The sequence below is a fragment of the Saccostrea echinata genome, unplaced genomic scaffold (genome assembly GCF_033153115.1).
Source record: "Saccostrea echinata isolate AGI-Se365-2 ecotype Australia unplaced genomic scaffold, CSIRO_AGI_Sech_v1 ptg000024l, whole genome shotgun sequence".
Classification (NCBI taxonomy): domain Eukaryota; kingdom Metazoa; phylum Mollusca; class Bivalvia; order Ostreida; family Ostreidae; genus Saccostrea; species Saccostrea echinata.
Window position 1 is genome coordinate 3697020 of NW_026889773.1, and position 25451 is coordinate 3722470.

Genomic DNA, 25451 nt, shown 5'->3' on the forward strand with positions numbered 1-25451 from the left:
GGGAGATGGGGTGCTGAATAAAAATATTAGTGGTCGGAGTCCTTTGTTTGCATGCAATAATATTCACATGTATTTGAGGTGTTGATCTTTTAAATTTCACAAATAAGTACACAAAACTAAGGAATCCGCATAGGGCCATGCAGTTCACTATCGCATCATCGCACCATCGAGGTTTGAGTCGATAGTGCGATGACACGATAATGCGATAACGATGAAGCGATGGTGCGATAACGATGAAGCGACGGTGCGATAGCGCGATGACGATGATGCGATGGCACGACAGTGCGATGACGATGGTACGATGAAGCGATAGCACGATAGCGATGGTGCGATAGGGATGATGCGATGGCACGATAGTGATGACGCGATGCTATATCGTGTCATCGTTATTGCTTTATCGCACTATCGTCATCGTGTCATTGCACCATCGCTCTATCGACTAGTACTTTCTATAACCGGATAACATTCCCAGCAGTCATTGCACAACATGGCGTTTGTTGACGGAAAGATTCAAGAATATTTCTTTAACAGATACGATAATAAAGAAACATATTCTTTCTTTGGAGTAATTATGGTGTGAAAATAAGGTAGGTATTATTAATTGTCATAAGTTATGATAATATAAGTACCTGTATAGGCTAATATTTTCTCTAAGAGTAATAAAGTTACTATACATTAAATTTATAGTCTCATTCACAGATTGTTTATATGCGTGTTCTACTTGTATGTATATATCTGTTATTTAAGAAATAGTGATTGAAGTTAAAATCACCCATTTTAAGATATATTTTATGCATTATTTTTTAAAATAATTAAGCTGTAGACATGTGAAAACGCGCATGACCAGACTTGATTTGAGAAGACGGAGATCATACAATGTGGATATGGCAATGAGGCTATTCAGGTAATATTGCTTGTGTTTTATTTCATCTTTCTTTTTTGATAGATTGATCAAATCTAGAAAAATCGTCAGTAACATCTACATTTTGATGATAGCTCATTATTTTTAGTTAACTCATACAAAGTTAAAAATTTCTTATGATTTACAAATATTCTACTCCAAGGAAGAAATGATGTTCTGTGGACAGACTCTTCTTGGGTGTCGTTCGATGAAACGAAGACTTCTTCAGAAACATGGCATCTTTATAGGAAGGTATATTATCTTATTATGATTAATAAACAGAATTCAACCGATGTGCCTATTGCTTATAATGAGTTTTATATAAATAAGATATTTATAATAATTTCATTGAATTCATTTTTTTGTTAAAATGTAATGGTTAGATTTAAAATCGTTGATAATTAATTATATATATACTGTTCCAGGGATAACATGTTGTGTTTATTGAGAATAATCGATCCTGACGGAGTTGATCTAAGAGCAAGTCACTGCTTGACAAGAAGAATGTATCTAAACAATGGACCAAATTATCTTGCACATGTTGATGGGTACGACAAGTTGAAGCCATTTGGCTTCGCTATACATGGTGCAATGTGTGGGTAAGTTAATGTGCATCAGTTTTTAGTGTTCATTTGAGTCATGTAAGATTACACGAATTTATGAAGTTATAGAATTTATGATTGTTATATACTGTTGTAGCTACATACCAGAAAACAATTTTAACTATTAATCTAAATGATCAAATTCCTATTCTTTCAGATTTTCAAGACGAATACTATGGCTTAAAGTTGCAAGAACAAACAATGACCCTTTTGTTGTAGCATCATATTTCTTGAAATACCTGGAGGAAATAATTGAGTATATATTTTTTACAAATCATTGATACTGTAAATGCAGTTTAATTTTCACAAGTTTAAAATTTTCTACTAAGTAACATTCTAAATACATTATTTTGTATTGATACAGAATAAAAAATACACATAAAATGCATTATTTTGTAAAATATATTTATTTGAACAAAGAAACCATATTTGTCTCAGTTCATTGTAGTATGAGTTTTCCAATACATAGGTGCTCCAAGGTGTGTGAGACTTGATGCTGGAACTGAGAATATATATATTGAGGACATTCAAAAATCCTTCCGTTGGTACGATAATGATGACATTTGTGGAGAAACGAGTGTAATCAAAGGAAGATCAATGTCTAACCAGGTATGAATATGAAGTTTTTTTTTAAATAACAATATGATTCAGTAACCTATGCATAAACAAATCAGATGAGTTTAATAACCTTCTAAAATCTGCACACCTAGGATTGAGTTCCAATTCCAGTTAACACTCCTGCAGTAGAAGTTAGAGTAATTTGCCCTTTGATTTGAAAATTGGGGGGGGGGGGGGACTTGATCAAATCTGAATGGTCTACTACTCCAATCACAGTCAATTCAGTTAGTCCCAACTTAATGTAAGATCAAATAACTGAAGTAATTGAATACTTTAAAAATTTGTATGTGTAATCCTCATTTAAGTTTCTTTTCAAACTCTCTACTTTTCTGAACATTTTTCCTGAGGGAAAATTGTTATCTTATGTTTAAAAGGAAATAGATCAACTGACTGATTATTTTCACTATTACTTTTCATAGACCAAAAAAAATTCTTCATATTATCTTTCTTTGGCGTCATTGTGTAATCTGATACCACAGATAAAGTTTTGCAAACTTCATACTTTCATTATTTGCATCAGTTTCATTTAATAGAGTTCAAGGTGACACAGTTCTTTTTATAGTATTAGTTATACTACAGAGCCATCAAAAGGGGGGGGGGCATGGATGCAATTGCAACCCCTGAAAACACCAATCTTTTGTTTAAAGTTTTGCTATTTATTTGTTTATTTCGTATTTGAAAAAATATGACCCCCAGAATGCAACAGACTTGTATGCATTTTTATCATAAATTTTTTGACCTAGGGGAGGGATAACCCTCCCATACCCCTCTCTATACCCCTTTCCAGAAACCTGTTGTCAAATATTTGAAAATGAAGTCAGTTAAATGATTTAAAATATCTCTGCACATAATTTGATATACAATTTATTGTTTCTGTATCATTATGAAATGAATATATGACATATTTATGTGATTGTTTTATGCCCCTATTATTAAAGATTCGGGAGCCTTATCCATATAGCTTTGGGTCTGTCTGTATTCTTATCTGCAAAGACTTTAATGCACCAACATTTTTTGACCTAATGACCTTGACCTTAGGGTTCGACCTACTTGTGAAAAAAATTTATTTTTGGACATAACTTCTGAATGGTTGATGTTAGAGATTTCATATTTCTCAAGTGTATTTCTTGTAAAAAAAAATATGTCTTTGAGTACCAACATTATAATAATTGACCTTGGAGTTTAACCTACTTTTGTAAAACTTTGACCTTTGCCATAACTTTGAACGGTTGATCCTAGGGAAGTTGTGTATTCCTTGTGACAGTACCAACATTTGTACTCAATAACCTTGAAGTTTGACCTACTTTTGAAAAATCAGCCTTCAGTTTTTCACAAATACATTTTGATTTAAGAGAATTGAACGCTAGTGGAGAACACTGAGAGAGATGGGCATCTCCTTCTGGATACACTTGTTCAAAGACATAAAAGACCAAGGGATGTTCTCATCAGCAAATAACGAGCACATGTAAGAAGAGAAATAAATTCTTTATTTATACTTTAAGAATTGTGCGTTTATAACCTATTATGATATTTCTGCATACAATTTAAAGAATGCCTTTGCTTCTGTTTTATGAAAATCATCCAACAAAAACGTGATCAAATAAAAACAGAATGGAATGACCATTACATCAGAGCACAAAGACGCTATGATGATGATGGAAGTCTCCCAGGAAAACCAGAAATGATGTTTTTCCACCCTGAAATTTTTGGTATTTTTCCTATAAAGATTTGTTTAATCACTAACTTTAATTTGAATATTTTTCTGTGTTTACCTTTCTCCTTCGATACCTTGGTTGTTTTTCAGTGCTCAAATTTAAAACAGTATCAACACATTATGACTTCATTTTTTTATGTACAGGTGCAGTAGATTATAAATTTCCAGTGGATATTCATGACGTGCTAGAGTTTCAAAGATTATTTCCTAGTCCAATGTTGTGAGGACAATGCAGCATACTTTGATCATTTGCTTTTGGAAGGTGGGAGAACTGTTCCAAACACCACTGAGAAGGCCATGGAGGCTTTGAAGTACTTGGTTGAAAAGTTGTAAAATCCAAATTAGGATTAGAGAATAAATCATCACCTGATGTTTCACTTGTTTTTTTTTTTTTCTTCAATTTTCATGACAAATGTTGTACACTAATCATCTAAGTGTATGAATTAAAAGTCACAAACAAAAATTATTACTATGTTTATTGGGTCACCATACATGTCATATTCATTAGAACAACTATTAATGACAATTGCAAAATGAAGATATAAGGAAAGCAAACTGCTCTGAGAAAAACTTTAAAATTCAAAAGCATGCTTACTACCACAAATACACCAAATATCAATTAATATTCCTATACAAAAATCAATGTCTTTTTGTATTATCTTTCCCTGAAGAAATTTTCCTCATATGATTATCAATGTCCTATAGTATTATCTTTCCCTTAAGAAATACTCTTATTGCTTAATATGACTAACACTGCCATTATTGAGTTTAAAAATTAATTGAATGAAAACTTTCAAAACATAGATACAGAATTGAATACATAAAGTTATTTTCTTAAGCAAGATGGAATCCCCCCCCCCCCCCCCCCCCAGTGAATGCCAACTACATTTTTCTGTGTAATTCCTCAGGGGGTTCTCCCCTAGATATTTCCAACAAAAGTTCGCAAGTATGTGCAACTGGCAAACAGGCAGGGTCTTCCACTAATTTAATTTCAAGCTTTTTGTGAAATCCTAGTGGAGGGATTGTGTCAGCTCCAGTCCAAAACGCCAAGAGCATGTTTAGATTTATTTCAGATGTACCTTCTGAAAGAAAAGGAAAATAATGAGATGAGTTAGAAATACATGTCAAGTAGTATAAACGTTGAAAATTGTGACTAAGAAAAGCATAATTGCCTCCTAAGGTCATATGCAACTTGCATTTACATGTACCTTACCAACTATTTTCCAGGATATTCCGAATTTAAAATTATAGAATTTCATCTGGTGTTTTAAGACAAAAAAAAAGATGTCAAATGATGAAAATCATTGTATTTTCTCAAAGAAAAAAAAAACAAAAATATAGTTTTAGCTGGTATTTCCTCAACATTTGCTTCAGAGAAGGTAACGGCATTTACAGGCATCATTAAATTGTACAAAGGTTTTTCAATTATTGAACTCTTAATTAAATCAACAAGGGAATAAGAAAATAAAATTCCAGTACTATGTTGTGTATGTCCTTAAGCTCATAAAAGTAATGTCAGCAAATATTCTGTATAATTGGCATTCTCCTGAATTAAAAAAAAATAAAATTAATACTTTGAACAAGAAACCTGATTTCTGTTTATTAATCATAATAAGATAATATACCTTCCTATAAAGATGCCATGCTTCTGAAGAAGTCTTCGTTTCATCGAACGACACCCAAGAGTCTATCCACTGAACATCATTTCTTCAAATATCAACATATATAATGAAATAAGAGAAGAGTTGGAAATATTAAATGATAACAAAACTAAAGGAATTATATTAAGATCTCAGGCAAAATGGTGTGAAGAGGGGGAAAAATGCACAAAATTCTTTTTATCTTTGGAAAAAAGAAATTACAGAAATAAATGTATCTCAACATTAAATATAAATGAAAATATTGTACAATGTAAAAGTGAAATATTAGAGGAGGAGATGAAATTTTATAAGAAATTATATACATCTGACTTGGATTATAATGAATATAATGAAAATCTTGGCTATTTTGTAAATAATGTAAACATTCCAAGACTTCAAAAAGAGGAATCTCTTTCATGTGAGGGACCAATTACTTATGAAGAATGTGCAAATATTTTGAAAACTTTTAGACATAATAAATCACCAGGAACTGATGGGTTTCAAATGGAATTTTATGAGTATTTCTGGAATCAGATATCAGAACTAGTCATTGATAGTATAAATGAAAGCACTGAAAAACACGCTCTCTCAGTTGACCAAAGAAAAGGAATAATAACTCTAGTTCCTAAAAAAGATAAAGATAGAACTTTGTTAAAAAACTGGAGACCAATATCTCTTCTAAATTTTGATTATAAAATATTATCAAAGGTATTGGCAAAAAGGATGAAAACTTATTTACCTCATTTAATAGATTCTGACCAAACTGGATATTTAGAGAATAGATTTATAGGAGAAAATATTAGAACCATATCTGATCTTATAAACTATACTAGTATTAAGAATATTCCTGGACTAATTCTCTTAGTTGATTTTGAAAAGGCATTTGATACAATAGAATGGCCTTTCCTCGATAAAGCTTTAGAAATATTTGGATTTGGTGAAAGTTTCAGACATTGGGTTCAAATCCTGTATACAGATATCTCTAGTAGTGTTATAAACAATGGGAATACAACCTCTTTCTTCAAATTAACTAGAGGGGTGAGACAAGGATGCCCTTTATCAACCTACCTGTTCATTTTATGTGTCGAGCTACTTGCAATAGCCATAAGGGCAAATAGAAATATACGTGGAATAAAAGTAGGGGCGACAGAATTTAAGATAAGCCAGTTAGCAGATGACACTACATGTTTTCTAAGTGATGAAAAATCAGGAATTGAAATATTAAATGTTATTCACAAATTTAAGTACTGTTCTGGTCTGAAAATTAATTTGAATAAAACTGAAGCAATTTGGATAGGAAAGAACAAAAACTTCAAACCAGGAATCTTGCCAGTGAAATGGTCTGAAGGTCAATTTTTTACTCTTGGTATTTGGTTTAGTTCAAGCGGTGAACAAAAGACCCTTGCTAAAAACTTAAATACAAAATTAGATGAACTAAAAGCAACTTTGAATTTATGGAAAATGAGGAATTTAACACTTATTGGCAAAATTCTAATTGTAAAAACTTTAGTAATATCAAAAATAGTATACCAAGCACAAGTACTTCCAATTCCCCTACAAATGATAAAGGAGGTGTCTAAAGAACTGAATAAGTTTATATGGAATAATGAAAAGCCAAAGTTAAAAGTTCAGTATCCTGTCAAAAAATCAATAAGGGTGGATTGAAAGTTCCTAATCTTGAAGCACAAATGAAATCATTAAAACTTGGTTGGATTAGAAGGATATTTATTAATACAAGAGCAAGATGGAGAAGTATAATTCAATCTTACCTGAATGATATAGAATTGAATGATTTTATAATTACCAGAGGTTGTCAAAATAGGCTACATGCATGTTCATCATTACCACAATTTTACAGAGACATTTTTGAAACATGGACACAACTTAGATGCAATGTTATTAATATTGAACCAATAATATTTAAAGAAGCTCTTTGGTTCAATGATAACATTAAAATAAATAATGAGACTGTGTTTTGGAAAAAATGGTATAAAAAAGGTATCTTATTTATTGGAGACATTTTAGGTGATAATTATGATTTTTTAAGCCATGAAGAATTAAGTAATCTGTATGACTTGAATATACCTTTTTTGATTACTTTTGTTTAAGAAATGCAATTCCATATCATTGGCGAACATATATAAGACAAAACAAAAAAGGTTCTTTTAATAGAGATTCTTTGACCTTATCTTTTAATAATAAAAGAAGTCCTTTGTCAAAAATATCTTGTAAAGACTTCTACTGGATTACAGTGGAAAGTTTAAATGAAGTACCAACATGTGTACAAAAATGGGAGGAAATATTTAAAGCAAATTTTTCGGAAACAGGCTTGGAAAAAATTTTCTTGCTACCTTTTGTATGTTCTAATGAAACATCACTACAGTCTTTTCAGTATAAGCTAACTCATAGATTTTTATCTCATAATAAACTACTGTTTCAAATGAAAATTAAAACTTCCCCCTAATGTTTTTTATGTAAAATGGAAGATACTATATAACACAAGTTTTATTACTGTACTTATGTTGCTACATTTTGGAACCACTTTCTAACTTGGTGGAATGATATACACATTTTCCACATAGACAAGCTACCTTGTCAAAATGTTATATTAGGTCTGTATGAGAGAAAATGTGATAGATTGAATTACTGTATTTTGCTTTCTAAGTTTTATATACATTCAGTGTCTATAGCTAATTTGAATGTCCTTAAAAAAGAACCAAGTTTTCATGCCTTTTTATACCTCCTGAAAAAGAAATTACTACTTAAAAAGGCAGCATATTGCTAAAATAGTAATTTAGATATTTTTAATGAAACTTGGCAACCAATATTAGATGCATTATAGTTATTACATCAGAACTAATGGTATTATCTCACTATGTATTTAAATCAAATGTCATAATCAAAAAGTAATATCCCCTGTAACATATTTCTTTGTAAAAGTAGTGAAAATATGTTTTGTATCTGTAGAGAGTATGCACTGTGATCTTTCATGATTTGCAAAACATTGTCTTGCAGAATGCAGACTGACGCTACTGTATATAGTTAAATTTGTTGCATGTTTATTATGTTATTACATTGTATATGAAAAAAAAGAGCCAATAAAAAAAATCATTTCTTCCTTGGAGTAGAATATATGTAAATCATATGAAATTTTTAACATTTGTATGAGTTAACTAAAAATAATGAGCTATCATCAAAATGTAGATGTTACTGACGATTTTTCTAGATTTGATCAATCTATCAAAAAAGAAAGATGAAATAAAACACAAGCAATATTACCTGAGTAGCCTCATTGCCATATCCACATTGTATGATCTCCGTCTTCTCAAATCAAGTCTAGTCATGCGCGTTTTCACATGTCTACAGCTTAATTATTTTAAAAGATAATGCATAAAATATATCTTAAAATGGGTGATTTTAACTTCAATCACTATTTCTTAAATAACAGATATATACATACAAGTAGAACACGCATATAAACAATCTGTGAATGAGACTATAAATTTAATGTATAGTAACTTTATTACTCTTAGAGAAAATATTAGCCTATACAGGTACTTATATTATCATAACTTATGACAATTAATAATACCTACCTTATTTTCACACCATAATTACTCCAAAGAAAGAATATGTTTCTTTATTATCGTATCTGTTAAAGAAATATTCTTGAATCTTTCCGTCAACAAACGCCATGTTGTGCAATGACTGCTGGGAATGTTATCCGGTTATAGAAAGTACTAGTCGATAGAGCGATAGTCATCACTATCGCGCCATCGCATCATCCCTATCGCACCATCGCATCATCGCTATCGTGCCATTGCGTCATCGCGCTATCGCTTCATCGTACCATCGCATCATCGTCATCGCATTGTCGTGCCATCGCATCATCGTCATCGCGCTATCGCACCGTCGCTTCATCATTATCGCACCATCGCTTCATCGTCATCGCATTATCGCGTCATCGCACTATCGACTCAAACCTCGATGGTGCGATGATGCGATAGTGAACTGCATGGCCCTATCCGGATTCCATACAAAACTTCATTTATTAAGTTTTAAAAAAAATCAATCAGTTAATTTTTATTTTTAATTTTAATGAAATAATGTTTAACGAACTGAAACATAAAGAATGACACCTGATTAATTAATTAGTTAATTAATTGACTAGTTGATTACTGTAGATCACTATATTTTCGCGAGATAGCTATTTGGTATTTACTAACGAGACAAAATTTTGGCGAGCTAATGTTTTTGTTGTATATTATCCTTAACAATTCAAACATACTCGAGAAAAAAAAAATTAGCGAGCATACAGACTAGCATAATTACGCGAAAATGAAATAAAAATAAAAAGTTATTTACAGCACATTGAACGATTTAAATCTTATTGGGACAAAGATATGAATGTTTGGTTGGTTGGTTGGTTGTTTGTTTGTTTAACGTCCCTTCGAGAATTTTCACTCATATTGACGCGGCACGTATGGCCGGTCGGCGGGGGCTGCTTACTCCTCAATGGCACCTGATCCCACCTCTGATTTTTTAGAGGTCCGTTTTTGCTCTGCTCCCGATTTGCATTGTTTCAATGGACGTTTGAGCTTGATTAATGTTCTTTATCTCCATATTGCATTGAAATGCAACCTTTTTGGGGGGCTGCAAATTTAGACCTGTACTCGACATTTAGGCGATGGACCAGACATGAAAAAGAAGACCTTGACACTTTGTCAGAATGGATTAAATGTATCAGATGTATGTTAAAATCGCGCATTAAAAGATTGAGAGGCAATATGAAAACCATCTATCCTTCTGTATTCAATAATGCAGAAGTGAAAAAAGAATTAGATAGATTACATGATCAGTACGTACTGGTCCCTGCTGACAAAGCAGGTAACAACATTGTCTTTGTTTGTAAGGCTCATTATATTAAATGTATTTTAGAGGAACTTGGATTCAATTCTACAAGTGGTAATCTAACTTATACTCATAGTTCCCTTTCTAAGGAAGAAATTCTTCAAAATCATATGTCAGTTTTGAATAGTTTTAATATTCCAAACAACCAAAATGAATTTGAATTACCATATTTATATTGGATTCCGAAACTTCATAAAAATCCTTACAAACAAAGATACATAGCGGGTTACAGTAAATGTTCAACCAAGCCTATATCTTTACTCCTCACTAAGATATTAACAGTGGTGAAGGAGAAACTTCAAGAGTACTGTGCAACAATATATTCGAGAAGTGGTGTAAATCAGATGTGGATACTTAAAAATTCCAAGGAACTTTTGGAAAATTTGAAATCACAAGATTTTACCAAAATCAACAGCTTAAAAACTTACGACTTTTCAACTTTGTACACAACCATTCCCCACGATAAATTAAAGTCCAGGCTTTTTGATATCATTGACAGCTGCTTTTTCAATAAAAATGGAACTCGTAAATATACTTACCTTGTCATTGGTCATTTGCAAAATTATTTTGTTAAAAAACATTCTGATTGTTCACACAAGTACCCTGAAGTTGACATTAAAAAGATGCTTGAGTTTCTGATTGACAATATCTATGTGGTTTTTGGAGACCAGGTCTTCCAACAATCTATTGGAATTCCCATGGGTACCAATTACGCCCCGTTATTAGCAGACCTTTTTTTGTATTCATATGAAGCAAAATTTGTCCAAAATCTTGTACGTGAAAAGAAGAAAACACTTGCTGTGGCCTTCAACTCGACATTTAGATATATCGACGACGTACATGTGTATTGTCAATTAACAATGGCTATTTCCATTCTTATGTCGATACGATATATCCTGGTGAACTTGAGATAAAAGATACCACAGAGTCTGACACATCTGTTTCATATTTGGATATTTTACTTGAAAAAGACGTTAATGGTAATCTAACAACCAAGCATTATGATAAACGTGATGACTTTAACTTTTCAATCGTCAACTTCCCTTACTTATGCAGCAATATACCTTCTTCACCTGCATACGGGGTATATATCTCTCAGTTGATTCGATACGCAAGAGCATGCTCTACGTATGTACAATTTCTAAAACGAGGTAAATTGTTGACAAATAAGTTGATGAAACAAGAATATCAGCTGTCTCGTTTAAAGTCATCATTTACCTAAGTTATATGGTCGATACAATGACCTTGTCAGCAAATACAATTTATCATTGAGTCAAATGCTGACTGACGTTTTTCATACTAATTGTTAGGCCATTATTTACACACTGAATTGTCGACGGATTTTTCCGTTATTTCCCGATCATGACAAGGAGCACACGGCGGGTGTGACCGGTCGGCAGGGGATGCTCACTCCTCCATGGCACCTGATCCCACCTCTGACGTTTGGAGGTCCGTGTTTGCTCTGCTCCTATTTTGTATTGATTAATGGACTTTTGAGCTTGAATACTGTTCGTTATCTCCATATATTTCATTGTGGCCTTTGAGCAGTGAGGGATCTTTTTCGTGCCAGCACCTACAGCGACACTGAACCTAGGTTTATACGGTCTCATCCGAAGGACCGGTCTCCACGTCGAACAATGGTCTCGAACACGCAATGTAAAGGATCTAGTCCTTTCGCCGCGACTCTTGATCTAGAGCAAACGCTTTAAGCACTTAGCCACGAGGGCAACAAGATATGAATGAGTTTTACGTTTAAATTGATTTCGATTGATTGAAAATTTAAGGTTCGCCTGTGATAGGACTTTAATTTTGACAAAATAAAAAACATTAAAACGAACAACTTTTCAACACTTTATACAACCACTCCCCACGATAGTTTTAAGTCCAAGTTCTACTTCGTAGACAGGTGCTTTTTCAATCAAAACGGAACTCGTAAATTTACTTTTCTTGTCATTGATTATTTGCAAAATTATTTTTAAAAAAATTCTGATTGTACACAAGCTCATATTAAAAAGATATTTGAGTGTCTGTCTGTCAATATCTACGTAGAGTGGAGATCAGATCTTCCAACAGTCTGTCGGAATTCCCATAGGTACTAAATGCGGCCCGTTATCAACAAACCTATTTTTGTGTTCAAAACTTCTACATTAAAAGAATTATCTCGCTGTGTGCCTCATTTCTACATTTAGATATATATCGACGACATTTTCTTAATTAAAATATTCATTTTCATTCATACTTTGATTTGATATATCCCTCTGAACTCGAATAAAAGACACAACTTCTCTTTCATATTTCAATATTTTACTAAAGTAACCTATTGGCAAACTAGCAACTGAACAATATGAATAACGTGATCACCTTAACTTATCTATCGTTATCTTCCTTCATTTATGTAGTAATGTACCATTATCATCTGCATATGGAGTTTATATATACCAGTTGATTCGATACGTAAGAGCATGTACTTCAATTTCTAAAACGATGACAAATAAGTTGATGATGATACAAGGACATCAACAATGTTATTTAAATTCGAAATTTCGCTAAATCGATGGTCAATACAATGTACTTGTTTGTAAATACAATCTGTCATTAAGTAGAATGTTGGCTGAAGTTTTCATAATGAATTCTCTACGGATTTCCCCGATCATGACAACGCAGCACAGTTAAGGTGCCAAATGGAAATATCAGCGAATTTTTGAGATAGAAAATACATTCTTTACAAGGATGGGTGTTTCTTTTTAGGACTTTACTATTATCGAACAAATGCAATGTGGTTGAAAACTACATGTTGAGGACGATTAGATTTCTTATTTAGACTTGTCACGTGATGTGGCAGTCACGTGATTTTAGCAAATATACCTGAAGTATTGAGGTCATCTATAAATTCTAATATTGCAAGGGCATAACCAAGTTAAAAATCTAAGTTTAACATATAATTATTTTCAACACTCTTTGTAGTTTGTGAAATGTGCTGCGAACCTACATAGATTCTACTATCTATGTACTAAAATTACATTTGTTAGACCGTATGTTGAATATTTTGCTGGTCAAGTTCATTAAATATAGATATAATTAATTAATTTGCAAGATTTCAACAGGTTCGCAGCACTTTTCAAATATCTTCATACTTCTTGAGTTTATGTGTAAAAGCTTGTCATAATTCATTGAGGGTATGCCCTTGCAATATATCGATTTATCACGGCCCTTCTATTACCCTTCAATGAATCTGCATACAAATATACGACAGTATCGCTTATCTAGGGAATGTACGGGAAGTATATGAATAAAATCATAAAATAGACATTGCATCCAAGTTAATGGCCTTTTATATATCTACAATTTATATTTTATTTAATTACAAAATACATTTTTCATTGTATAAATATAACTTGATCCGCCTCTCACTGCATACAAACTGCGTCAAATTTTACGATATGACCTCACATTGACAAGTGCATTGCGATCGGTGAATTGTTTATATATTGCTGTGTGGGATTTAACCAACGACACTAATGCATGCACTTCTTAGTGTTGATGTAGTTTAAAGCTATTTAACAGTTTGAAATAGCAAATCATTTCATTTTGTGGTAATTTGAAGAACTTATATTTTTGTGTGATGTCATAGTAAGCATTTCCCGTATAAATTAGGCCCCGCCTCCTTACTGCAGCCTTTACTGTGCTGCGAAGGAGCACAAGGCGGGTGTGACCGGTTACACTGTCATGGCACATGGTCCTACCTCTTTTATTTGAGGTCTGTGTTGGCTCTGCTCACAATTTATATCTTTTGAAATGACTTTTGAGCATTTTATTTTCCTCCATATGTTGACTAGATATATTTCGGTTAACTCAAAATTGATAAGCCATATAATCTGACATATCAGAATCATGTTTGGATGATTTAATGAATATAAACATTAATGACAAACAAACAACTAAATTATATGACTAACGGGTTTTCAGGTTTTCCATCGTCAGCTTCCCATATTTATATAATAATGTTCCATTATTACCTGCAGTCATGATAATTATGATTATTATAATGAAAGCATACTGTAAAAAAAATTGATGAGATTTGATAGGTGGTTGCCACGTCTTAAATAGGCAAATTATATATGCATAAAACATTCAAATCAATTTTTCTGGAATAAATTTGCATAAAAAAGTTGTTCAATCGACAACCGTATGTATAGAACGTTAAAAACATGTTTCATGGCAGAAAGAAAACGTTGAATGATGAATTGGAGGTGCACAAACCGGACAGTTTTACATCTCTTATAAGTAAGCTTATGCCCAATTTTAACGATCTCAGGTTCTACTGATTTGTAGATCTTTAATGAATGTATTTATGTATAATATAATATGATTCCGTCAGCAAATACAATTTATCATTGAGTCAAATGCTGACTGACGTTTTTCATACTAATTGTTAGGCCATTATTTACACACTGAATTGTCGACGGATTTTTCCGTTATTTCCCGATCATGACAAGGAGCACACGGCGGGTGTGACCGGTCGGCAGGGGATGCTCACTCCTCCATGGCACCTGATCCCACCTCTGATGTTTGGAGGTCCGTGTTTGCTCTGCTCCTATTTTGTATTGTTTAATGGACTTTTGAGCTTGAATACTGTTCGTTATCTCCATATATTTCATAGCTAATGTAGTCTATAATGAAAAACTACTAAAAGTCTAGAGAATTTTAGAGTTTAATATCTTGGCGTTTTATTGAACGCTGAGTTTATATTACGTAAATGAGTATACCCGAAAAATTCCGAATACGAGCGTTCAATATCGAATGCCCTGTTGTAAAAAAAAATGTCGTTTTGTCAATTTCTTAAAGGCAAATTTATGAGAGGTAGCGGCAGCTAAGTAAGATGTGTTTATTTTCACACAAAATTGAGATTATTTATTAATAATTTAGTACGTATTAGCCTCAATAAAACCTCAATAAGCAAATCATAACGCTTGGTAGGGTCACTGGAATGATGCGAAATTGAACACTTACAAGACAAACTTTAATTTAAATACCGATACTAAAAAAATCTTATTAATTTGAGTTATTTAACTGAAATAATTAATATAAATTAATGGGAGATGTTTAGCTAGATAATAAAGGAGTTATTAAACTTATATTGGTGAATATTGGCTCGTGCATTGGCGCAAGCTCTTGGATTTGTACAGCCAACTCGTGCCAATATTCACCAATATAAGTTCAATAACCCTATAATACTATCTATGTATTCAATCAATTAGATCAATATATTATCTGTGTATTTAATCAATGAGATCAATATAGTGTCTGTATAATAAAATAAACTTTACGAGTATAAAGATATAACCAGATACGAAAGAGCATATGGTTTTGCTTAATATACCCAAATATATATAAACCAATTTTAATCCCCCAGAATTCTAAAATTTATCGGAGATAATGATTCCACTGCATGCATAACAGATTGATTAATAAGACAGTTTATTAATTAATGTACCAAGTACGTATGAAATATCATACAAATCAGTATTTTAAATAATAATTCGCCCTAATTCAAATTAGTACCTTTTGCAAATTTGAGTATTGACACAAAATATGCAAAATAGAAAAAAATTAAGTCTCTTTAAAATGAACATCCGGTAATGATTAGGACGGCCTTCTGACCGTCTTTTTTGACGTGTTCTTATTTCTTTTCCTCCGGTTTATTTTCAATGCTGACAGGCGTTTCCTGTGATTCGCTAGAAGTGATGTGTTTAATGGAATTACTTGGCTTGAATCCTATGCTTCTAAGAAAGTTGCCTTGGTTTGAATGTACCTGAGTGTATTTATCCTTGTCATATATTTTGTCATTTTTCAAAATATCACCATTGACTTTGTGATTTGTCAACCTTTCATCTGATTTTATATTCCCTAATCCCTCTTTATTCCCTGGTCTGTCGATTACGTTTAAGTTTTCGAATGGTAACGGTCCCCTAGTCTCAAAGTACCCTTCTCCGCCTTCCTCGGTGTCGTCTGCAACTATAAGACAGAAAAATGGTCAATAAAGAAAATGACTCACGATTAATTAATTGTCATTTTCAATTATTTACTTGTTTTTTTTCAATCAATTCCATAATTTACAACAAAATAACTTTGTTTAAAAATTTTAAAATTGTAAATTTTGGACTTGCAACGTGTCATGCAACGGCTATGCTGACAAATTGAATAACGTTCTTAAGCACATTATGAAATCTTTTCTGCATAGCATATTTATATGCCGTAAACACTAAGGCATGAACGTTAACAGATACTACATGTATTACACAGAATTTACAAACAACTTTTTCCCCTCAAATTATTTCTGATTTTTTTTTATTTTGGTTACTCAATGTACATAAAGAAAAAGGCTTTTGGATTGAAATCTAGTTAAAAAAAAATAAACATCAGATATAATCACACATTGAACATACCACATGCTGAAGAGAGATTTCCTGTACATTTTGTGGATGTTTTTTCCTCCAAAGTCACACCAAACGATTGTCTGTTTTCGAATGCACGACTGCCTTGAAAACTTCCGCTGTACGAATCTCGACTTCGACTAGGGGTGGTCCTCATGACCCGTTCCTTGTTGTTCTTCTCAGGGCGAAAAATCACAATATATATCTTAGTTATAAAGAGACATAGTAAGCAAGCTGTACCGTGAATGATCAACGATATGGAAAGGGACATAACTTTGACAAGTTTATTTTCAGAAAAGGCATATAGAGGAATAAATGCAATCCAGAGTAAAAAAGAAGTGAAAGAGCAATACATTATCTCATGGGAATCGTTCATACCATCCGGAAGCTTTCTTGTTTTAATTGCAAATACCAAACAAGCAATCATTAACAAGAATGAGAAGGATAGGTTAACGAAATAGCTGAAATTATTTAGATCTGCACATGACAGATTACCAAGCGCTTCCTCACGTGTAACGGAGAAGTTGACTTCTGGTGACGGAGGATCCCGTATACTCCAGAAAACTAACGCAAGGAGATGTACAGCTGAGAGCGTCAGTGATATAACGAGGGCTGTCTTCATAGTACATATATTTCTGTTGAATACTCTTTGCCCCTGAATTGGTTTGTTCCTCATAGATGATTGTATATCAAAGGCTCGATTGTAGACCATCAGTTTCGAGAAAATTGACGAGTACGCCATTGTGTAACTAAGACCTAGAAACACTCTGAAGAAACCACACGAAGCTAAAGAGGGTTCAGTTACAAGAATGAATGGAGAGATGTAAGAGAAAAGGATTCCAATCAGGAGGACTATACTTGTCTCAAAACCAGTGGCCTTCACTATGGGTGTAGTTCGTTTGACGATAAAAACAACAGACACAACAAAACAAATAATGATTCCTAGAGTGGATAAAACAGAGATCACTATAATGAACGGATTATCGTAGTGAAAATAATCAACAGGAATAGCCACACAAACGTTCTGTGAAGGGCTGGATGTCCAACCAGAGTTGATATCACACGTCTGACAGTTGAAAGGATCAGAAGTATTTACAATTTCTGTGTAGTCACAATCCTTGCACTCCCAACAACAAACCTCGCTTCTACTCCGAAACTGACCATTCTTACAAGGCAGCGAACACACGGAAGCGGTGTATTCAGATCTGTTTATTGTTTTCCATATCAATCCCTGTCCTAAATCTGAAAAGAAGTATAATATAAAATAAATGGTCTTTTAAGGATTATTTCCCTTTGTACACAGAGTGTTAAATAATGTAGATCATCTTTACATTTGTACAGGTGTACAGATTTTGGCGTAAATAGATGAAAAACATGCAATGTTGAGTAATTCATACAATTTCCCATTTCTATCCATTTATAGTCATTTTGCTGCCTCTGGTATTGTAACACACTATATCGGATTAGACCGTCCCGGCCATTTACAAAGTGGAAAGTCGTGTTGAATGGGTCTGATGTTTAAACACAAACAAAAGCAGAAAAATGTAAGTTTATATGTTTATAAGAAAGAAGTGTTTCAACCTTTTTCAGCAATGTTTTACAAAGAAAAAATGCATCTTAAATGTTCTTTGCTTTGTTTTAACACTAAGAATAAATCAATAATTTTTAACGATTAAAATCGATACGCTATACTTGACTGTTCACTTTCTTTAGACTAACAAAGAATTGATGCTGAGCATACGTTAAATAAAATACCAGAGATAGAGGTGTTCTTTTATGATGATAGTTTGTCCCCTTAATTTTATTGAATTAAAAATAAAAAAATATGGTCTGATTCCTTTTGCAAACCTTAACCAACACGTACTGAACACAATAGCAAGTACTTCAATGTTTCTTACTTGAAACGTTGGACAAATATTGGTGGAGCAATGCTCCTGATAGGCTAGTTTTCATGTTCATACAAACATCTTTATTTCCTCTACAAAGTAAAGCATGAATAGCCTCCAAAGCACTGCCAAAAGCGTATACAGCATTTCGGACATTGTAGACTGTTAAAAGTTCTCTGAAATCTAGCCAGAAATAATTTTACAATAGTGGGGGAATTATGCCAGATTGTTGCATTTGTAAGTGTTTGATATTTTTCGTACGTCTTCACAAATTTAATGCTTTATTCAAAACAAATAAATACTTTTAATTCATTGTAATTTTTATCCTTGCATGATTCAAATTTCATCATAAATTTCTTTTATGATTGTGATGTTTTTAATATCACAGAACATCATCAATGTTTGTATTCTAGGTCAGTTTATTTCCGATTTCTGTGTTTTTGTTTATCGGTAATGATTTGCTTTTCATGTATCAATCTCTAACTTCATTGTCATTAAGGTAGTCTGATCCACAGGTTCTGAGAATAAGCAATTGAAAATGCTCACAAAATGACTCTGAATTCAACGGGTAATGAATATTTACCCAGTTGATAGTTCTTCAAAGCTCATCGTTATTGTTAATTAAATTACGTAGAGAAAATTATCAAATCTCTATTTATTTTGGGGGAACATAAATGAAAGCACCAGTTATGCATTTCTAATTAAAAATTGATCAATAAGTTTTTTTGGTTTTTATCTTTTTTTTGGATGGGGGGGGGGGGGAGAGAGAGAGAGAGAGATATAGGTATTCAGAAATTTGGAAAAAATGCAAGTTTTTAATACGAATAATTTTTTAAGTACTTCTTTTAACTTCAATTGTATAATCTTTAAATCATATTGAGATGCCTGAAATGAAAATTCTTGCAAGAAAATATTTCAATTTCAAGCTTGCTTTTTTTTTTTTTTTTTTTTTTTTTTTTTTTTTAGAATTTTTTCAATTAAATGAAAATATTAAGAATTATATTTCCTGGCTTAGAAGAGGATTATTTTAGCTAACTTTGTTGTCTTATCAATATATGATTGTTTGTTTGGTGTTCTTATTTTTTTTGTCTTTGTATTGACTTCTGATTTTGTTATCATTTTCATATCCTGCCTTTTATCTGGTCATTGTTTAAAACATATGATTATGTAATTATTGTATTCATCTCTGATTTTGCAAGCACTTCATTTGCCTATTGACCAGTTCTTATATCATTGATTATTATCATTGTACCAAATTCTATTTGTATCTTTGACTTTGTTCTCTTCGCATTACCTTTGATTTGGATTCCAGAACAACTATTGTTCTTGTCAGTTAAAGAACAGTTGTAATGCTGTCTCAAGTATTCACCAAACCAGGGATTCGGATTCCTACTTATATTAATTCTAAAAGCATAAGAAAAAGTAATCACACTGTAAAACCAAATCTTACAATTTTTATCAATACTCAATACTTAATAAAACGTAATATCCATTTGGGTTTTCAGCCGTATTTTGTCTGATTACTGCTCACAAGAGAGACTTACCTTCATAATCTAAAGATTATAGGGTTAATTATGAAATTTTACCCATGGTTTTAAAAAACAGTTCTGACGTTGTTAGATTTTTTTTTTTACATAAAAATAAGATAAAACTATACGAAATAATTCAGCAAATATAAACCGCGAACACTTTCCTTATTGGTTGTCGGTGAAATAAACTTAAAAAGCATATCATGATCGCAATCCATGCAAATATTGATTGTTTTTACTCTTTGAAGTACTCAGCAAATCCCGGATAGCGTCCGGTTTCAGGACTAATTCCTATGGCTCCTTCAATAGTTTTTTGTCGTCCAATAGGTGGCTCTTTCCCTATCCAAGCGTCACCTCCGATCCAAACGACGTCATTGCTGCTATAAGATTTATCTACTATCTCCATAATTCTATGCGCCAGAGCATATTGAGTGAATAAAATGGCAACGACTTTCCCTAAAAAATTATTTTAATATTTTAATTATTCTTTGCAACGCAGAATGTTTGTTATGGGTAGTAAAATGTAGCATTTTTATTCCAGTAAAATATGCTGAAAAGTGGATTTCAAGTAAAAGGCAGCTTGGTTATCACCATCTACAAATAAAACGTTTTCAATCTGCTGAGTTACAATATCGTATCATAACAAGACAATTTGGTGTGAGGGATGTATAAAAAGTTTTAAGTAGCGAGTGTCAGACAAATTAAAATCCTAATGAGTACCCAAGATCATTTTTGCTGCCCAGCCCTGCCATTGCACTGCATTATAATATTAATTACCTACATATTTTACCATTAAAGGAACTTGAACAATTATTTTGATCGAACTGTTTGTCTTCAAAAGTGAAAGCGTCTGTACTTAATATTCTATAACTCATGGAACAAAAAAAAACAAAACATTCATACCGAGGTGAATAAATGTCATCTTAAAATGAAATTTGAAGAAGACAAAAAATGATCATGCTCAAAATTCCATTTTAACAATACAAATTGTTAGCAAAGCTAACGAAGACCTCTGGAAACAGTTTAAATGTTATTTCATACAATATAACTAAGAATGGGGTCGGTCTTATCTTTCACTATAAACATGATTGTTGTAAAGTATTTTGCGTACAGACTATTAGTCCTGAACATTTTCTTTGTGTTGAGATCAAAACCTCTTAACTACACGTCAACCGGTCACGGTAGCCTAGTGGTAAGGCACTTGCTTCGTGATCGGGAGGCCCAGGTCCGAGCTGAGTCTCCTTCGCCGTGCCGCGTCAAAACTAGAACATAAACATTAATTGTGACTGTTCTTCACCAAGTGCCCGACATTAAACGTGAGTCACTGATCTTTTGGATGCAACTTAAAAAACCGAAGTCCCGTGTCTCGGTAGGCGTTGACACAATAAAAATCCCTTACTGCTCAATGGCTCTGAGAGCTATGTATAGGTCTAAATTTGAAACCCTTCTCGGGCATACGGTGACGTCTCTATGTGAATGAAAAATTCTCGAATGGGACTAAACAACATACAATCAATCAGTACATTTTTTACACGTATTTGTCTTTCAGAGTGATGCATCATTAAAAAATAATTTCAAGGAAATCAAGTATCTGGTTTAAGGTCAAGATCTAGTAGAGGTGCTTACAGATTTCTCAAATTTGAGAAACGATTTTTTAAAATTAAGTTTTACAACTACAGCTTGGTTAAATAAGGTGTATCAGGACATAATTTTAAAGAAGAGTCAACAAAAAAGATTTTAATCTGCCATTTGCAATGAAAAATGAAGAAGATCAGGTGTAAATATGAAAGTTTTTCCATCTCAGACATCAATAATGCATCAATATTACCTACAATTGGACTTTTGAGTATGTTTACTGGGTTTTGTTTTTTTTTTATCTTGAATTCACTTTTCATTAAAATATTGCTATTCTCTGATTATTTACAGTTTTTATCCTAAACAGTAGCCAGATATTCAAATTGTATCGATAGGTAATGAAATATTTAAACAGTTTAAGTTCTTTGAATACTTTTTTTTGAAAATCTTAGGGTACAATGGAATAACCCTGTAGAGAAAAAGCTATAAAATAATAAAATCATTGTAATTAGAAATATGTCTTTAAAAAAAGCTTAAAAAGTTGGTAGTCTCTGAATGTTATTCTCGTTAATAATTCAGAATCTGTGGACTTACCGTCTGTGTTTCGCTTTTTCATTAAATTATCAGCTATCCTTTCCAGTTCGTCTTCTTTGGCTGATTCCCTTACTTTCTTATCGAATCCAAAACATATCCCTGCATCCTCAGCGGCAGTTTTGATCTCAGTGTACCCGTCAATACCATAGTTACTGTCTTCATAGAGGATACTGACATATTGCCAATCTAGAGAACTACAATTTTAAAAGTCTCTACTATTTCATCCTTACTGTTAAATGTTTCAGCTATCCTATAGCATAATGATAATTTATGTGGGCCTTTTCATGTTTTCAGAAGACAAAATTAGACTTTCCATCTTTTTGATGCTCCTTATTACCAAGGAAGCTCTAAAATTGTAGAGCTACAAAAGTATATTGTGATTATTACTTATCATTGCAAATGTTTCATCTTTCTCTCTGAGTGGATATTAAAAGGAGGAAGTTGGCGGTGTTACATATATCTATTCCAGAAAGTTTGATTGAAGAAACAGTCAGTTTCCTACTTGAAAGCAGGATAAGATAACTTAGCTGGTCGGTTTTTTTTTTTTAAAAGATGATATTGAAGGACAAGTGCATTAACAATTTGTAATTATGTTTCTTGTTCCAGTTTTGCTCTTGTTTACATATGTAAATACATACAATTAATTAATGAGCTGATTAATTATTTCTTCTCAAGGGGACTTATTTCAAACTTAGTGACATTTGCCATCTTTTTCTTTAAGTTTGTTGTGAAAATTCAAAAATTACCTTTATTTAAAGGAATAAAGTTCCAAGATAACTAGAAATATGTAGTACTAACAACTAAAAGGTATTCTCTAGTAAAATTAACCATTGATAACAAGTAAACACAGTGGGCAAAGGCATTCTTTGAATTTTCAATTTATTTTGTCGAGATAAAAACCTTGATAGAGATTTCATTATGATACAGTATTACATGTCATCACATACCGCATTATGCTGACTAATGCTTTGGCCTGGTAGGTATCAGAGGGGACCGTCCTCTTAAAGTATTTGTATTTAACATTGTCGCTCAGTTCCGGGGTTGTGGCAAAGTAGCTTATCTGTTTAAAAGAGGGAATATTGTACAACCAGACATAAATAATTATTGTCAATAAATTGTATTTCAATACAAAGCATTATACAATAACAAGAATTGAAAACTGGGTATATACCAATCATTTATTAACCTTACGAAATATGTGAAGATAACGAACAGTGATCTATCTAAAAATCGAAGGGGTTTGTCATCATAATTGTATAAGGGAATAAAACTTCAGATATCAGTTTTATTGTGTCACAATAAACACAATAAATAAATTGCGCATCACGATGTTATCCCCGTCTGTCAAACATCTGTTCTCCTTCTACAAGCTAATAACTAAAAACCATTGTACCTATGATTCGTCACGTTGTGCAGATTCACAATGATTTGATTTGAAGCTTGTAATTTGGCCCTAGAGGCCTAAAAGATGTGATCTGAGAATTAGAATTGTCATTCAAAATTCTTCATTTTAAGTGGTTGCAATATAATTCATTTTGCGTTTGATTGGTCATAACCTTAATCTCAACTATCTTCTTTGGTATATATTTCGTAGATATATGCTAATAAGCATGTCTTGAATGCTGTTTGTGACCATTATATACTGGATAAATGATCAATTTAAAGCTGTCGATGTTGTTCCAGCAGACCAGGGGCCTGTTTTACAAAAGAACTTACGACTAAGACTAAAAACTTTAAATAATTGAAAAATCTTACAAAACTTATGGTTCTGTTAAAAATTGTTTGCATAAAAATATCTTTCTAAATTCCTTTCAAAAAGATGAAAACCATTTTCAAAGTAATGCAAAAAGGAAAGTTATTTGCATAATAACATGTTGATCTTAGTCGTAAGTTCTTTTGTAAAACAGGACCCTGTCCCCTTGTGGATTTGTCTTATAATGACATCCTGTGCGTCATAATCATATTTCATCTTCCATTGATGGTGTCAATAAGGACAGATAATACTGCGATACGGATACTGTATTAACTGGAATATCTTAATTTCGGAAGTCACTATAAGTCAGTCACGACGCTTCTGTTTTATGTGACCATTTTCCTAAAGTTTGTAAAAAAAATTCATTGTTTTTCAAATGTTTACTATTCCAACGATTATCAATTGCAAGCTTGAAAAGATGTTGCCGACGGAGACCCAATCTTATTAAGGATGCTGCATGTTCCCTTATATTGCAAGGCTGATTGATTGGGTTAAAGTTTCCCAACGCATTCTAAGGGATTTATTATTTATGCAATAAAAAGTCTTTCATATTCTAAATTTAAATCTGGTCTACATATGGAATCTTTCATTGAACACACGAGTTTGAAAAACGATTTTTAGGGCCTAGACTCAAGAACTGCAGATATTTCAACTGCCACTCCTGATAGGATCTTATGGTTACCACTACATGTTTATTAAATGAAACATTTCCTAGCTTTCCGTCGCTCTGTATTTACTTGATAGAATATTAATGAAAAGATACTATGTGTATTGATTTAAAAATCATTCTTTTCGCTTAGAATTCATTTAAGAATGTAAGCATAATTTATACCTGTGGCACTTTAAACAAAGTGAGTAGATTTGCTACGTCTACTGTTTCCATGCTTCTGAGTGGCCCAATTACACCAACGACGTTGTTAGTTTCGGACAAAGAAGTGCAGTTCTGAGGCCTATTTGATTGTGAGTTATATCGCTTTTGTGCGAACTCAAGCGCATGTTGTAGTGATATGCCTGTATCAAAGCAAGAATCCCTAGCCAGTAATCCTAGAGAAAAACCTTTTTCTCTCAGATGATCATTCACTTCCGTCAGAGCAAAGATTGTCGCCTCCAGAATCTGAATCCCGTCTTGTCCGTTCACCTGCGGAGTGCAGATTCCGTCTTTGGAGTCGTGTATTGGAAAGAGTGCTCCTAAAACAAAGTCTCCTGGGATATATACCTCTTTGACAGACTTTAGAGCAAAGCAGCGTCTCGCAAAACAAGCAAACGTGATAAGATATACAATTTTTTTCTCCAT

At 32.7% G+C, this 25451-nt stretch overlaps 1 protein-coding gene and 1 long non-coding RNA gene across 2 annotated transcripts; one reads left to right on the forward strand and one right to left on the reverse strand.

Annotated features, from left to right (window-relative positions):
* Nucleotides 1-1078: 1078 nt before the first annotated feature.
* On the forward strand, nucleotides 1079-1743 carry LOC133191825 (uncharacterized). The gene is made up of 3 exons (XR_009721747.1): nucleotides 1079-1153; nucleotides 1327-1500; nucleotides 1661-1743. It is a non-coding gene; the product is annotated as an uncharacterized LOC133191825 (long non-coding RNA).
* A 14192-nt stretch (nucleotides 1744-15935) lies between these two features.
* On the reverse strand, nucleotides 15936-25451 carry LOC133191753 (metabotropic glutamate receptor 8-like). Its single transcript, XM_061327489.1, has 9 exons — nucleotides 24990-25451; nucleotides 23352-23464; nucleotides 22405-22598; nucleotides 20475-20691; nucleotides 20001-20110; nucleotides 18719-18889; nucleotides 18218-18331; nucleotides 16833-18062; nucleotides 15936-16401 (listed from the first exon to the last, which is right to left on the reverse strand). Exons 1-9 carry the CDS (start codon nucleotides 25449-25451, stop codon nucleotides 16067-16069), a joined length of 2946 nt encoding a protein of 981 aa, XP_061183473.1. The 3' UTR covers nucleotides 15936-16066.

Bases quoted from the DNA above. Each gene is read 5' to 3' on its own strand.
- LOC133191753 (XM_061327489.1), bottom strand. From the start codon at position 25,451: ATGGAGAAAAAAATTGTATATCTTATCACGTTTGCTTGTTTTGCGAGA. The intron at 23,465-24,989 runs GTATAAATTATG...TCTTTTAAACAG, and splicing joins CTTTGTTTAAAGTGCCACAG to ATAAGCTACTTTGCCACAAC. The intron at 20,111-20,474 runs GTAAAAACAATC...TTATGCTTTTAG, and splicing joins TTTGCTGAGTACTTCAAAGA to AATTAATATAAGTAGGAATC.